Here is an 18,267-nt window from a genome sequence, read left to right as displayed (position 1 = left end):
TATACATATCAGTTTCCTTATCCATTCATTTGTTGAAGGGCACCTAGGGTAGTTCCATAGTTTGGCTATTGTGAATTGAAGTACAATTTTAGATTGACTGCAAACTCTTTCTCTTTTCTACTGAAAGCATTTAATCCTATAAAGTTCCCACTCATCAATGCTTTAGTTGCATTCCATAAATTCTGATATGTTGTTCTTTTCACTGTCATTCAGTTCAATGTAATTTTCTATTTTTAGTGCATTTTTAGTATTCAAGTGTCCAAAGATTTTCATGTTACCATTATGTTTTTGATTTCTAAAATGAAAATCAATAAATATCATACATCAAAATTAATAGAATCAAGGACAAAATCAATAGATGTAGACAAAGCATTTGATAAATTTCATCATCTTCATGATTCCACTATGGTCAGAGAAAAACCTCTATATGATTTCAATTATTTTAAATATTTTGAGGTTCATTTTCTGGTCCAGGATATAGTGTACCTGAATATGTGTTCCATCACACATTCTCTACTGTTGGATGAGGTGTTCTAGAAATGCCTATTAGATCCCATTTGCTGATGGCGCTCTTCTCAATCTTGCTAATTTTCTGTCTAGTTGCTTTCACTTATTAAGAGAGCAGTGTTGAAGACTCCAAGTATAATTGTGGATTTTCCTATTTCCTTTTTAGCTCTACAAAATTTTATTTTACATATTTTGGAGTTTGGTTACTTAGTTTTAGATTTTAGAATTATTAGATCTTCTTGAATGTTTTTTAGAATTACATTTATTTTCTCTATAGTATTTTTTGAGCACATGACTGTACCAATTTTTAGTGTGTGTGTGTGTGTGTGTATGTGTGTGTGTGTGTGTGTGTGTGTTTAACATATTACATACTTATCACAGGCTTGTAGTGTGGACATTTTACCTATCAAGGTGTACTGTACAAACCTTACCCCCTTTGATGTTCTTTACCCTCTCTACTTTTATTTGTCTTAAATATTTCCTCTACATATATAATCACATTATAAATTTTGCTTTGACCATCAAACACAATTAAGAAAATTTTAGAAGTTTATTGAATTTACTCATAATTATGGTCTTTCTGTAGTCCTTCCTTCCTGATATGTAAGATTCTTTTTTAATTGTGTCCCTTCTACTCAGAGAACTTCCTTAAACCATTGCTTTAGGGTAGATCTGCTACCTATAAATTCTCTAATCTTTCTGCTGTATGAGTTGCAAAGCTTTCTGTTCTATCTTACAACTCACTTACTCTTTCTTATGTCACCTCCATTCTGATGTTGAGCCCATACAATGAATTATTTTTAATTTCATTGATTCATCTTTCAGTTCTGCAATTTTCATTTGGTTCTTCTTTGTATCTTCTATGACTTTGCTGAGATTTTTACTTTTTCATTTGTTTCAAATGTATTCCTAATTGCTCATTAAAGCATTATATGACAGCTGCTTTAAAATTCTTGTCAGATAATTAATAGCTGTGTCATCCTGCTGTTTGTTGATGGCCTTTACTCATTCATGTTGAGATCTGCCTGCTTCTTGGTATGACAAATGATTTTTCAGCTGAAGCCTGAACATTCTGTGTATTATGAGAAATTTTTCCCTTGCGGTACTGGGGCATTGAACCTAGGGGTACATTACCACTGAGCTACACCCCTAACCCTTTTTATTTTGAGAGAGGATCTTGCTAAATTGCTGAGGTTGTCCTGAAACTTGAGATCCTCCTGCCTTATTCTTATTTAAATATTCTATTATAACAGGCTTCCTCTGACACTGCCATCACAGGAGAGAAGAAGCATTGCCTCATTGCTGCTAGGATGAGTGAAAGTCCAGGTCTTCTAACTTGGCCTCCATTGATATAAAGATGGAAATGAGGGGCATCTTGTTACTAATAGGCAAGACTGGGACTTTAGGTTCCTCACTAGATACTTGCTGACTTCACCTTGCCTAGATGGAGAGGGATGTCCATTACTGTTCCTATATGGCTTTCATTGTCACTGGAGTGTGGTGGTAAAAGTCGAGGCCTATTGATACAACTCCAGTGCTAAATGTGCATGAGAGTCAAGGTATGTCATACGGTCTCCACTGACAGCACAGGAATAGGGGAAGGAGTCTTAAAACTGCCATATGGACACTAAAGTCCAGCACCCACCTGGACTTCTTTGTTTCATTATGGACCAATAAAGGCAGAAATCTATTTAGGTTCTCAATTTGGCCTTTGCTGGCAGGGAGGAATAGGGCTTTTTTTTCCTATAAGGTTTACTGGAGTACAGTGGTCACTGTCTATATCTTTGTGTTGTTGAGGTATCCATGTCCAGGCCCTTTGTCTAAAGACAGCAAGCTTTTATGGGTATGTGGTGTTTTTTTTTGTTTGTTTGTTTGTTTTTTGTCTGTGATCATTGGTATTTTTAGGTTGTTAGTATCTACAATAACCATTCTGGGGTATATGAGAAAAAATGATACCCAGATGATTCATGACAACATCATTCTCCAAGTCCCAAGTTCCCTAGTCAGTCTGCTGCCTTTTTTCCATATTTCATTCTTCTTATACTTCTTTCATACATAACATGTTGAGTTTTGAGTGGCACTCAGTGGAAAACTACAAAAAATACACCTATTTCATTTTCTGGAAACAAACACCTTTCCCTACTATTTTTTAGAGCCACATAGTACTCCACTGTGTAAAATGTAACCTGGTAAATTCAACCTTCCACCTATATATGAGCATTTAAGATGTTTACTGTAGTTTGCAATTACAAACAATGTTGCAATATATATTTTGGTAAAATAAACAAACGTTACCATCTGGTCCATTTTAAGCATATACTTTAGTAGAATTTAGGATATCCATAATCCTCTGCAACCATCAACATTATCTAGTTCCAGCACTTTCTCATCACCCCAAAAGGAAATCCCATGTACATTAACTCCTCATTATCCACATCTCCAATCCCTGAGAATATAGAATGCTTTCTATCTCATAGATTTGCCTATTCTAGATATTTCATATAAATAGAATCATACAGTATTTGTCCTTTTATATTTGTCTTCTTTCCCTTAGCATGTTTTCAAGATTCTTTCATGTTAGAGCATGTATAGCAGGATTACATTCATTTTATTGACTGAATGATGTTGTGCTGCAAGGTTATACCACATTTTGTTTATTCATTAGTTGATGAACATTTGGGCCATTTGTACTATTTGTCTATTGTGATTAGTGCTGCTATAAAAATATCTGTATACAATTTTTTTTTTGTTTAAACACATTGTTTCATTTTTCTTGGGTACACAACTAAGAGAGGAATCACTAGATCTACAGTAACTCTGCATTTAACTTACAGAAAATCTGCAAAATGGTTTTCAATAGTGCTGTACTTGCAATGTATTTTTATATTATTGTTAGGGTATTTTCAGAGAAGATTCCTAGAAATAGAATGGCAATGTGAAAGTTAAATGCTTTTTTAATTTTATTAGGTATTACCAAATTTACCTCCATTCTAGTTGTAGTAATTTGCATTCCCAATAGCATTGTATGAAAATTCTTATTTTGATATAGTCTCACCAATAAAATGTATTGTTACACTTTAATTTTCACATATCTGTTAAGTAAAAAATAGTTATGTCAATGTTAGTTTAATTTATATTTTTGTAAGTTAAGTAAGATTGAACATTTGTCATGTTTAAAGGCTATTTTATCTCTTTTTTCCACTGTTTGTTCATGTATATTTCTGCTTTTTGTCAATTATTTTTCCATTTTTAAGAGACTTAGGGATATAAGCCTTTGATATGTATTGTAAATATTTTCTTCCAGTTTGAGGATTGTTTTCTGATATTTTTTAAAACTTTTTTAAAACTTTATTTATTTATTTATTTATATGTGGTGCTGAGGATCAAATCCAAAGCCTCACACGTGAGAGGCGAGAGCTCTACCATTGAGTCACAACCCCAGCCCCTGTCTTCTGATATTTTAATGGTGTTTTTGCCATGTTAATAGTTTTATATTTATATAATGTAATTCATCAATTTTCATTTATTCTTTTATGTCTGGATATTGAGTCGTACTTAGAAAGTCTTATAGTAAGGTTAAAGAAGAATTGATCTATATTTTCTTCTAGTAATTGTATAGTTTCAAGTTTCACATTTAGATCTCTGTTATATTTGGAGTTTGTTGTTATGGCTTTTTAAAACATTTTTAAATTTATAAATATTTGTTTTATATGACAGCAGAATGCATTACAATTCATATTACACATATAGAGGACAATTTTTCACATCTCTGGTTGTACTCAAAGTAGAGTCACACATTCTTGTCTTCATACATGTACTTAGGATAATGATGTCCATCTCATTCTACCATCTTTTCTACCCCCATGCCTACTTCCTTCCTCTCTCACTCCTTTGCCCTATCTAGTGTTTGTCTAATCCTCCCATGTCCCCACCCCCAACCCCATTATGAATCAGCCTCCTTAGATCAGAGAAAACATTCAGCATTTGTTTTTTTGAGTTTGGCTAACTTCACTTAGCATTATATTCTCCAACTCCATCCATTTACCTGCAAATGGGCCAAGGATCTGAACAAACACTTCTTGGAAGACGATATACAATCAATAAACAAAAATATGAAAAAAATGTTCAAATCTCTGGCAATTAGAGAAATGCAAATCAAAACTACTCTAAGATTTCACCTCACTTCAGTCAGAATGGCAGCTATCAACAATACAAACATCAATAAGTGTTGGCGAGGATGTGGGGGAAAGGCACACTCAAACATTGCTGATGGGACTGCAAATTGGTGCAGCCAATATGGAAAGCAGTATGGAGATTCCTTTGAAAACTGGGAATGGAACCACCATTTGACCCAGCTATCCCACTCCTTGGTCTATACCCAAAATTAAAAACAGCATCCTACAGGGACATAGCCACATCAATGTTTATAGCAGCACAATTCACAATAGCCAAACTGTGGAAGTAAACTAGATGCTCTTCAATAGATGAATGAATAAAGAAAATGTGGTATATATACAAGTGGAATATTATTCAGCATTAAAAGAGAATAAAATCATGGCATTTGCAGGTAAATGGATGGAGTGTGATATGAATTTAATTTATCTTTGTCCAAAGGGCTAACCAGTTGTTCCAATACCCTTTAATTAAAAGTTCATTTTTGTTCCCCACCTTGTAATCTGAAATGCCGCATTAAATACCAAAGGTTGATTTTCTTTAATTTTTTGCATACAAAATATATATATATATATATATATATATATATATATATATATATATATACACACACATATATATACACTAAAATTAAAATCTCTTAAATTTAATAATGTACGTATATTTGGATGTAAGTACCTTTTTTCTTCTCTTGGATGATAGACAAGAAACTAGTGAAGTTTGGATAAGAACTAAAGATTGGCTATAGGTAAAAGAGAAGACCGTCTTTTCATTGCATTGTTTGAAATTTTTACTAAGTGCATGTATTATTTTATTTTTAAAAGTTACAAATATTTAAAACAGTAGATATTTTTTAGTGCTTATCCTACTATCCACCCCTTCCTTCTGAGAACTCTTTCCCAGGAAATCCATGAGATCCATGACAATTCTTTCTATATATATTTTGATGTGTCTTCTATTGGTTCTTCAAACATTGACATTCCATAGAGTGCAGTATAAGGGAGGGGGGATGGGAATAAGAAAGACAGTAGAATTAATCAGACATAACTTTCCTATGTTCATATAGGAATACATGACCAGTCCACATCATATACAACAAAAAGAATGGGAAGTTATACTCCAAGTATGTATGTTAAAATATACTTTACTGTCATGTATACCTAAAAGGAACAAATAAAAAAGGAGTGGGACTGTACATCAGTATTTAGACCACCCTGGATTCAATCAGTACCAAAAATTGAATACATAAAGTAAAAATAAAATATTGACATGCCCTAGATCAAGAGTGGGAATAACATTCATTATTTTCTTAAAATTATTCCCTAGGCAAGAGTATTCAATCACATGATTTTAATTACCACTTGCAGACCACTGAAGGTCAACCCTCCTTCACTAATCCTGGATGTGCCATAGGAATGGCCAACTTAACATGTTCCCAAACTGAATATTGCTCTTCTCTTTCAAACCTACTCCTCCTCCAGCCCAATCTACCTCAGTAAATGGCAATTTAATTCTTGCAATTGCTCAGATTTTAAAAAAACCTTTAGAGTTATTCCCGACTTCTCTTTTTCTTCCACACTTTACATGATTTATCAGCAAATCCTATTGGCTTTGCCTTCAAAGTATATGTAGAATCTGACTACTTCTCACCATCTTCACTGTTAACACCGTCATCTAAGATCCACTATTTCTCTCCTAATTACTCTCCCTGTTTCTACCTTGTCCCCTACAGCTATCTTTTCACATGACATCCAGAGTAGTCGTATAAAAAATAAGACAAATCATGTCACACCCCTGCTCACAACCCTACTTCTATCTTAGAATAAAGTCTAAACCCTTACAGTGGACTCTAAGACTCTCCTATAAATCTACACAGCTTTTCTTCTCCATTACCTCTTTGAGCCTGTCATCTTCTATTTAGTCTTTTCCTTAACTCACTCTAGGCAATTTAACCCCCTTGTTGTCCCCTGAACATAATAGGCAAGATTCTGCCTCAGTAAATTTCTACTTAACATTTCCTCAGCCTAGAAAGCTTGCCCCCTAGATAGCTGAATGAATCTGTCCTCTACTTCCTATGGGTCTCTGTTCAAGGGTCATCATGTCTTGAGGTTCACTTCAGGTTCTTATTTCCTCATTTCATTAATGCACTACAATGACAAAATCACTTTCCAATCCTTCCCATTCCCCTTCTCTGCTTTATCTTTTTAATGCTAATTACCTTCTAACATACATTTTACTTCGTTTGAGTACTATTTTTCTACTTGCTGTAGAATATAATCTTCATGCAAATTGTGTCCTCAGTGTATAAAGCAGTACCTACCACATAGTGAGCACTTAACATTTATTTGTTTAATGAATTAATTCATCAATACATAACATCTGGGCTTTAGACAATGGTTCAATTATAGCCTATAGGCCTATTGCCTGTTTTATAAACAGTTTTATTAGAAAATGGCCATAATGATTTGTTTACATACAGTCTTGTAGCTTCTTTTCAACTACAGAGTCAACTAGTTGTGACAGAAATCTGCACCTACATAGCATACATATTTACTATATGGTCCTTTAAGAAAAATTTCATTGATCCTTGCTCTCAATTCATACAACTACTTGCTAGATATTGTTCTCTGGATAGCTTTCACAAATCTCAAATCCAAACTGCCCCAAACTGAGCAGTTCTCTATCTCCCCAGAACTTTCTCATTCTGTATTTTTTTTTCAGGGAGATACCAGGGATTGAACCCAGGGGTGCTTAACCATTGAAACAAATCCCCAGCCCCTTTTTATATGTTATTTAGAGACAGAGTCTGACCATGTTGCTTGGGGCATAGCTGAGTTGCTGAGGCTGAACTGTGAACTTCTGATCCTCTTGCCTCAGCCTCCTAAACTGCTTAGATTACAGGCATGCACCATCATGCCCAGTATCTCATTCTGAAATTTTTACATGTAAGAAAGACAGCCCCGTTCACTCAGCCTACCGTGTCAGAATTTCAGGATTCAGAAATCTCCCTCTCCAACATCTTCTGCTTCCAATTATTAAGTCCTATGGTTTTTGCCTCCCTGTCCCTCTCTCAATTGCCCCTGATTCAGACTACTATTTCTTCCTCATAATATAGCATCACTGTCAAGAAAATTCTAAATATTTCAAATTCCTCAACCAAGCAGTTAAATGCTTTTAGAACCTTGTCCCTGTTTTCCTCATGTCCTGCTATTTGCTCCTAGTTCCACTTTATATTCCACTACAATGTTTTTAGGTTCTGGGGCTTTGTTCACATTGCATCATCTTGAAATTTCCTTTCTCTAACTCTCTTTCTTTCTACTTTCAGTATAGGTGATGTTTAATTTTAGGTGTCAACTTGAATGGATTAAGGAGTAGCTAGAAGCGTAAAAAAATCATTAATTTGGGTGTGTCTGTAAGGGTGTTTCCTGAGGAGATTGGCTTGTGAGTCTGAATGGACTAGGTGAGGAAGATCTGGCCTTAGTGCAGGCAAGCATTATCCAATTGGCTGAAATCAGAGAAATATAAAAGGTCAATTGGTCTTTATCTGAAAGCTGGGCCAGCATTTTCTTCTGCTGCCTTGGACATGTGGTGTCTACATTCACAGGCCTTTGAACTTTAGGATTTACTCCAGGGCATCCAACTCTCCTCCACAGTCAGACTTTCTGCTTCAGATGAGTCATACTATCAGCTTTCCTAGTTCTGAGGCCTTGGAATTTGGACTGAGCCATGCTACCAATATCTCAGGGCCTTCAGCATAAAGTGGACCTGTCCTTGGACTTCTGAGATACAATGATTACATGAGCCAATTCCCCTAAAATTCCCTGTCATATATCTATATACATATTCTATGAGTTCTCTCTGAATAATCCTGACTAAAACACTATCTAATATAGGTCATGCTTCTCTTCAAGCACCTCTTCTGTATATTCCCAATAATACTACTGAACCAAAATGACTGGTGATAAAGCAGAAGCTAATGACTAAGTACCTTAACTCTTAACAAATCTAATTGGATTTAAATGTCACTTCTTATTAAAATATCTAAATTGATGCATAATAATTGTACATATTATTGGGGTAGAAGGCAATAATTTGATACATGTATACAATATGTAATGATCCAATCAAGGTAATTAGCACTTTCATCTCTTTAAGCATTTATCATTTCTTATCATTGGGAGCCAAAAAATTCTTCTCTTTTACTTCTTTGAAACTGTCCAAATTATGAAACATACATATAGGAACATATTGCAGTGAACTGCAACTTTACATATATCTATAAACAACCAATTAAAATGAATGAATAGAAAACCACTAAAATAGAGGAAGGGGAATAGCAAGGAAAAAGAGGAAGTAAAGAAGAAGCAATTGGGACTGAAATGGAACAAATTATATTTCATGCATGTATAATTATGTCAGAATGAACACTATCATTATGTATAATATAACACATTAATAATAACATAAAATATATAATATTTTGTAAACTATAACTACTCTATTGTGCTGTAGAACAACAGATCTTATTTGTGGTATCTAACTGTATTCTGGTACAAGTTATTCAGCTCTTCCACTTATTAACTAAATAAAATTGTGCATGTGACCATCACATAGGCAGTATTTATTATCATCTACTCATTTTAGCTGAAAAAATTACTATCAGAGAAGTCAAATAAGTTGTTTGAAATTGACACAGATAATATAGCAAAAAAGCACTGGGTTTGATCCTCAGCACCACATAAAAGTGAATAAATAAAATAAAGGTATAAAAAAGTGTTGTATCTGTTTAAATTTTTTTTAAAAAAAGAATTCCAGTTGCTATTAAATATCCATTCTCTCCTTCTTTAAGTTGTGGCTGGGTAATCTACACCATAAAGACTATACCTCTCTGCCTCTCATCACTAAGTGTGACCAAGAGATTCAATTCTGAAAAATGGTATATAAATGAAAGTGATATGTGTGATTTCCAGGTCATGGCCTTAAAGGAAAGGGCTATAACTTCTATTTCCTTTCTTTCCTTCTTCTTGACTGATAAAATGTAGAATATATTCAATCAAGGTGATGAAAGCATCAGAGCACCAAGAAAGAACGAACCTGGGATCCTGAACCTGTGAAATCACCTTACAAGCTCTGTGCCATCTCCCTGAACTATTCTACAACCATGAAATAAACAACTCTCAGGTTAAAACACTGTATATATGTGTGTGTGTGGAATCTTAGCAGCCCAGCCTTAGATATATATGTCCTACCTAATGCAGCTAGCAAATGGCAATGATTAGATTTGAACTATAGATAGACTTCATCAACGTCCTCATCCTGTAGAAAAGTTTCTTATTGAATTAGGCTTCCCAATGATGGCACTGGCTGCTAAAAAGCTTAAAGCCAAATGTAGTCAAGTATACAAGACATGTCAATAAATATGACTTGTCCTAACCTGATTCCTGAGCTCATTTTCTGTCTCTCACTTTGTTTTACCTTTTTCATTTGATCCGATTATAATATATGCTACCTTCTATGTTAAATACTATATCAATATTGCTACCGTAAGTTCTTTTGGAATGAGATGTGGTTTAAATAAGCATATATATTAATTTATGTAGGGTTTTCACAGGATTCAGGATCTGCTACCATGAAATATGTCACCTTGGCATTTGAGGAAATAACAGAAATAAGAAGGACTCTGAGATCGTTTCATATACTTCTTCTCCAAAGTAGGCCACAAGTGAATCCTTAACATTCCTTTAAGGCAGGTCATGATAATTTTATTCCACAGGTACCCTCTGTATACCTTGAAGAAATGAACATCCTTATTCTTGAAGACAAAAACACCAAGAAGAACCTGAACAAAGTCCTTGCCAAGTTCCCCCCTTCTATTACCATTAGATCATACCCATAAATCCTTAATCACATTTCTTCAAAACTATCCACTTCTTCATCAGACTTATTATAAAAATGCATAAGTTTACCTGTTTCTTTAGGTCTTCACTTCGGAAGGCTCCCAAGTCACATAAAACTTATTACATAAATTACAGAAAATGAGCTTTTCTCTTATTGATCTGTCTTTTGTTGTAGGGTTTCTCAGTCATGAACGTAATGATAGGTGAGAAACTATAACTATTCTCCCATACACTGTCATTGGTCATACCACTTTCATGCTTATCATTTCCTCTGTTTACATGTCCATCTCCATATTACACTGTGAACGCCTTCAAGGCAGTGACTTTTTCTTCTTCAGTAACCTCAGCATTTAGCATAGTGCCTGATAATAAAATAGTGACATGCTCAAGCAATAGTTCCTGAAATTCCCAGGGTCAAAATACTATTAAATGTCATTTTGTCACAATAGGATTTCCTTTCATTGTCAACTCAAGCCAAGAAGGAAGACACATCCTATATACAGCTGGGGAAATGTCAAGTGTTTAGAGAAATGATAATAAGGATAGGAAACACATACCTTGCCAAAGTGCTCAATTAGGATTTCAACCACAATATTCTGAAATTTGATGTTCATCATGGCAGCCACAGTGTCCTCTTGAGCTCTCATCAGGGTGGGCCCAAAGATCACCCCCATGTTGGAAGGGGTCATGAGATTCTCTTTGCTGTGCTCACACACACTGCCGGAAGTAAAAGAAAATGTTGAACAAGATCTCCTCCAATACCCCCCTTATAACTAAGCCTGTTTTAATTGATATAGAGGGAAAGAAAAGCTAAAAAGTGGAAGGAAATGACAGCCTAAAGTATAGATGGAAAGAAAGGATTCCAACGGAAATAACTCACCAAAAACATAAGATGGCATAGAATTAGGAGCCAAAGTGAGACATATTGAATTTAGTAAGCAGTGTTAAAGGAGTTAAGAGTCAGGAGAATTTAAGACTAACTTAAAAGATTTGGAGAGGCAAGAGAGAAGCAAGAGGACATTCATGACAAGAGGAACAACAAAGTACATGGAAAGAGCGTCTTCCATTTTTTCTAGTTAGTAATCTGGCCCTTTCCTCATCCATAGAAAAGTAAAAATCTGAAAAAGTTGAAAAGGATCCTTAAGATCATCCTTTCATCATCTTTCTCTTAACAGATGAAAAAACGCCCAGAGAAGGAAAGGGATCTGCCTGAAGTCATTCAGTTAGCTATGGAGTAGATCCTGTAATCTCAGATTTTCAGGCCCTAGTCACTCTTGCTTAAATTTCCTTTAATGGTTGCCTATCACTTAAAGGAGAGGGCCAGCTGTGTTCACTGTGGCAGTTTAGGCTTTCTGTAACTTTCTCCCTATTTATAACCCATATGCACAGCCTAGACAATGATGTTGCCCTGGGTTCAAATCCCAACATAGGCGGACACTCACCAGCTCTGCACCAGGAAATGTTAACTCACTGTAACTTCTCTGAGCTTTAGGTTTCCCACTTGTTTAAATGCTACCTATTTCAGAGAGTTTTGACACAGAGCTAAATTGTTTCAGCATGGTACCACACACCCTAGAAATATCTGTTATTACCTCTCCATTCTAGGCAATGCTGACCATTGACACTCTCATTAAATTGCTTAGATTAGGATTTTCTGGTTACCTCAGGTTGTTTCAGACAGATGTCAATATCTTTGCTGATGCCAGTCCCTCTGCTTATAAAGTCCATCTTCCCCATATCTGAAGAATGTTGATTTATCCTTCCAGATTCACATTCAAGGGAAACATAGAGCACTGTCCTCAACTTAATTGATACCATGGACAAGCTGAGTTTTTCTTTTTCTTTTCTTTTCTTTCTTTGTTTTTTTTTTTTTTGTTTACTTATCTCACTCTCCTATTCGGTTATAAACAACTTCCAAATGTGTTCCTGGTACAAATAATAAATTACTTTTGAAGGAACTCAATTCCTCTAATGCTGTTGTAAATAGTACTGGAAGCAGCCAAATAAAAGGCATGCAGCCCTTTGGTCAGTTTGGCTATGGGGGTGGGGAGATTAAAATAAGGGACAGGCCAGCTGCCCACTCAAAACACTAATTTTCCAAACCCACCCAAGCTAAGAATTCTAAGACTGACTCATCAACCAGCAAGTTCTTGACATTAAGTGGTAATTGAGGGGGACAGAATCCTTAGACAAATCTTAATGAAGTCTGTTAAGCCCCTGACAAAGGCTGGTTACCATTCAGATGGTAATAAGCAGTAACCACTCAGGGACTTTGATATTGCAGGGCAGCTGATGGGTCCCTTTCAACAGCTTAAATACTTCTGCAATTAACCTTTATTCTTTAGTGACAGATTTTTTTTTTCAGATATTAAAATGGAAAAGTATCTCCATGCTGCCACCAAGTGATCTGGAATGGCTAAACCACTAGTGACAAAGCAAGAACACTGGCTTATCTCCTTTTGAGAGCTCAGAAGGGCAGTGATGTTTGTTCAATGTTCAGCAGTTCTCTGAATCATCAGAACTGCAAAACAGCAGAGTATTTTAGCTTTGAAGGCCATGTTCACTAGGGGCAAATTATTTAGTAAGATCACAGTTTGTGAATACAGGGCAAGGCAGGAGTTCACACCCACATTTGTTGGTCTCCAAACCTTAAGGTAGTCCCATGGCCTCCTGCTGCCTGCTTCTCTAGTTTCAAAGTTAGAAAAACCAAAGTTTCTGTGGGAGGCTTTTTAAAGCCAAAACCACCTACTATTTCTCTGAAGGAGGTTCCTGGTGTCCCATTTAGGATACTCTTCCTTCTTTGCATTCTAATAAGACTTGGAAGACAAACTGTTCTTTGCATGTGTCATTTCTCTTATTTTTTATTTTTCTTGCAGTGCTTTGGATGGGGGGTTAAACCCAGGAAATTATGCATGCTAGGCCATTGCTCCATCACTGAGTTACATCCACAGTCCTGTACATCTTGAATACCATTCAGTAGTATGTCATACCTCATATTGTAGGGGAACAAAACAAATGAAACCCCACAGTAAATTAGGGAAAAGAATTGTTAGTCCTTTATTCAACATGGATTAGAGAAAAGGCATAAAACTTCAACACTGACATTTTAAACAAAGGTATGGATATCTGAGGTCACTGGGGGTATGCCCTTGAGGACTATATCTTGTCTCTAGCCTTGTCCCTTCCCATCCTCTTCCCTACTTCTCCTTAGCTGCCATGAGCTAGTACTGTCCTCCACCACATGCTTCTGCCATGATGTTCTGCCTTACCTCAAGCCCAGAGCAATGCAGCCAGCTGATCATAGACTCAAACCTTAGAAACTTTAAGCCAAAATAAATCTTGCCTCCTCCAAGTTGTTTGTATCAAGTATGTATCACATGGATGAAAAGCTTACGGAGTTCCAAATAAGTCTTGTTCTTAAAGTGAATGGGAGGGGTGTCACAAATTATGTGTCTACTGAGTCATCTATTAAGTATTCTTGTCCTCTCCACTCTACATGAACACACACACACACACACACACACACAACACACCAAAATAAAATAACTACAACTAGAGCAAGACTTTCAACCCAAATGTGGGAAACTTTAAAGGACAAATGATTTGTTTACTTTAAAAAATAAGTTACAAGAAAAAAAGAAGGGTGAAGAGAAAACATTGGTAATACAGTAAAAATACAGACCCTAATTATATCCAAATTATATAGTACATCAAGTCTGTGCCTCTGGTTTGGTGTTGTTTTTTTTTCCCCAGTACCAGGGACTGAACCCAGGTGTACTTAGCCACTAAGCCTTATCCCCAGTCTTTTTTTTTTAATTATTTATAGATAGGTTCTCACTAAATTGCTTAGCACCTTAATAAGTTGTTGAAGCTGGCTTTCAATTTATGATAATCCTGCCTCAGCCTCCCAAGACACTGGGATTACAGGCATGCATCATGACACCCAGGCTCTGTGTTCTTTAGTAGTCTTCCTAGTGATTCTGGTACACACCAAAGTTTCAGAACCACTGCTATAGATCAAGTATCACCAAACTAAAGTACTCATTAAATCCAGCCCACCATCTATTTTGTCATACTTGTTTCATTGGAACACAGCTTTCATAGTGACTTAAATGGATGCTTTCATGCTATAATGATGAAATTGAGTACTTGTGACAGAGACCATATCATTCACAAGGCCTAAAATATGCATTTTATGATCCTTTACAGAAATATTTGTCAACCTCTGTTAGAGATTAAAGGAGTCAAAAACATTTCATCAAGCTAGGCACAGTGTTATGCACCTGTAATCCCATATACTCAAAAGTCTGAGGCAGGAGAATCATAAGTTCGAGGTCAGTCTCAGCAACTTGGCAAGACTCTGTGTCAAAATGAAAAAAAATTAAAAAGGACTGGGGATGTAGCTAAGTGGTACAGAGCCCCTGGATTCAATCCCCAGTAACACACACACACACACAAAAATCATTGCATCAGATTGTTATGCAGATATGCAATTTGGATCCTGATTCAAAGGAAAAATTAATGTATTTGAGACCACTGGAAAATTGAACAGAGAATATTTGATGATATTTTAGAATTTTTATTCATTTCCAAATAATTTTATTATAGCTATATTCATAGTTATCTTTTTAAGACACAAAGTGATACATTTATAGATTATGAAATAATTCTGATGTTTTGGATATTTTTTCAAAATAGTATGGGAGGAGGAGAAATGAATGGGGATATGGATAAAACAATACTGGCATTGTGTAAACAATAGTTAAAACTGGGTGATAGGCACACGACAGTTCTTTGTATTGTTTCCTCTATTTTTCTACAGACATATTTGAAATCTTACATAATAAAATGTACTTCAAAAGGAAAATAACAATGGTTGGGAGAGTGAGTCAATGTCACAAATGAGCAGTCCCCTCTCCACCTAAGGATGGTGCCCTTTGTTCAGGGTAGACCGTTTTGGCTTTCTCTCTTGGTGTTATATTATCTATAATTTACTTTAATACTTAAACATAGTCTGTGCAATGTACTGAACCTCATCAATGCCATCATAGGTAACCACAGTATTAATTTAGGTACCACTAAGAAAGAAAAATAATTTCATTGAGAAATCATCATAATATTTTTGAAGACATTTTAAGTAGAAAATAAACTAAACAATGAACTAATATAACTGAAATGACTACAATGTGAGCAGCTATTATCAAATTCATGCATGCAGAGACTATGATAATTACATCAAAACAACTACCTGACAGTGATTTTAAGAAACCATTGATTCTAAGATGCATCCAGAATTCTGAATTTGAAAAAGAAAAATATCCCTAGAACTAATGAAATTTGGTACTCTAGGACTGTTTAGATATAAGTGTAGTATTCTAATTATAAATACATATTTACATATTCTAAGGGTAACTAATCAGTACTTAAAGAGTAATTAGAAGCCAGAGCAACTACTATAAGCTTTAGCTAACTTCATCTCCAATCAAATTCAAATCCCCATACCCACTATAACTTTAAATATCATGATAGATGGTAAAAATGATTTCTCAGTGCCAAGATGTATTCAAGATATATGGATTGCGTGGGACTATTGTATAAAGTCTCCCAGGCTTGCATGAACAGTGTAGTAAAATATAACCTTAATTGATCTTACATTAATTAGTAAGGTAGATTAAACAATATAATGTACTTCAGATGTGATGGAACATAAGATACACATTGTCACCTAGGATTGATTCCAACAAAAAGATGGTTAGCTTGAATCCATCTTGCCTTTAGATACAACCTGTACTTTACAAGATATCCAGGCAATAGAGGAACAAGATAAAAAATAAGACAATGAAGAAATCAGGCAAAAGTAGTAACAGTTTGCAGCAAAACAGGTCTTGTCAACAACTCAATGTCATGAACAGGTGGTGGGGTGGACTGTACTTGATTAAAGTCATGAAAATTGACCGCTAGTTCAGAAAACACTTATAGTGTGTACTTTTTGTGTCCAGTCACTAAATGTTAATATTGTCTGGAAAGGTGGAAATTGTTGAACTGAAAAACGTATGTTAAAGAATACCACAATATCATCTTGGTAAAAAATATATATAAATATGTGTGTGTACACATATACACACCCAGAGAAAAATTTGAAAGAATGTGTATTATATATGTCCGTGGTGATTATTCAAAACTGGAAGTAAAAAGTTTTTAGGTTTTGAAGTTCATTTTTGTTTTTGCTTTTCTGTATTTACTAATTTCTACAATGCACAGTATTGCTTATAAAATAACAGAAGTATTATTAAAAAATAAGAATCATCCAGTAAGCCTAACAGCCCACAATCATTAGGATGCTAGCCCCATCCTAAGATTATGAAAGACTCTTGCATTTGCAGCATATACTTTTATTGCCAGACTCCAAATTTGTCACTATATTATTATCTCATCTGCTTTGAGTGAAACTTTCATGGAAGATACTATCAGAGCATCTGAAAGGATGGGAAAATGGGACTTCATTGAATTTACAGAACAGGCTGTACGACTCTTTGTGTATTGGCCTACTGATAAATACATGTATGAATGGGAGAATTAGTCCTGAGGCTTGCTTCTATTTTAATATTCCACTAGTAGTGAGATTGCTGAGGAGGTGAGCCTTTAGTGTTCTCCTATCTCTGACTAATGGAAGTTACAGGTACCAAAAAGATCTGGATAATTGGGAACCACAAATTGGCTGAGGTCACTTTGCTTCTGCCTATTATTACTCTAGAAAACATGCTGGTGGTGGGTAAACATCATGAAGGCATAGCTATTATCATCATATAGATTATGAATGCAGCAATTGGCAGGCAGGATAATTATGTCCATTTTTAAAGTACATGAAGTTTCTTCTCCTGTGTAAATTTCCTAAATAGACCTAACCATTCTCTGTAATTTACATTTTATCTACAACTTTGATTAAGATGGTTTTTAAATATATTAAAAAATTGGAAACAATGGTACAATGAGTACTCACTGTCTATACCTAGATTGATGAATTCACATTTCGCCACATTTGCTTTCTCACTGTGTGTGTTTTTTCTGAACTTTTTGAAAGAAAAGTTATTGAAACCTAAATACTTCAGCAATTACCTTCAAAGAACAAGCATATTTACCTACAAATCAGAGTAACATTTTCACATCTAAGGAAATTTACTGTACTTCCATATCATCTAATATCCAATTCATGTACAAATTTTCTCAAATGCCACACAAAATGTCTTTTATAATTAAGTTGCTCAAATTTGGATCCAGTCAAATTTCATGTACTGAATTTGTTTGTTTCTTTAGTCTCTTAGTGTAAAACAGTATCCCTACCTCTTTTCCCCATGGCATTGACTTTTTGATAAGTCCAAGCCCATTGTCTCATAAAATGTCAAACACTCTCTATTTTTCTATATTTTTTATTGCCTATACACTGGGCAGACTTAATTTAAATCAGGTTAAACATTTTTTACAAACATATCCTACAGATCATGCTTGATACTTCTCACAAAATCAAATTAGGGGGCAAATGAGATCAGTTTATACCATTATCAGTGATACTAACTTTGATCAATTACTTAAAGTGGTGTCTATAACGTGGCTTCACTGTAAAGATCCGTTATTTCCACTTGCAATTAGTAATTAACCTTTGAGTAATACACTGAAATTATGTGACTATACT

At 35.1% G+C, this 18,267-nt stretch overlaps 1 protein-coding gene across 1 annotated transcript in view; it reads right to left on the bottom strand.

The window, feature by feature from the left end:
• Ophn1 (oligophrenin 1) overlaps positions 1 to 18,267 on the bottom strand; it is a 350,877-nt gene that overhangs the window by 42,048 nt on the left and 290,562 nt on the right. Inside the window, exon 19 of the mRNA XM_048797200.1 lies at positions 11,135 to 11,294. Coding sequence (XP_048653157.1) covers positions 11,135 to 11,294 — 160 coding nt within the window. The remainder of the gene's footprint in view (positions 1 to 11,134; positions 11,295 to 18,267) is intronic.

Source organism: Marmota marmota, unplaced genomic scaffold, assembly GCF_001458135.2.
Source record: "Marmota marmota marmota unplaced genomic scaffold, marMar, whole genome shotgun sequence".
Taxonomy (NCBI): Eukaryota; Metazoa; Chordata; class Mammalia; order Rodentia; family Sciuridae; genus Marmota; species Marmota marmota.
This window is presented reverse-complemented; position numbering and strand designations above follow the sequence as displayed.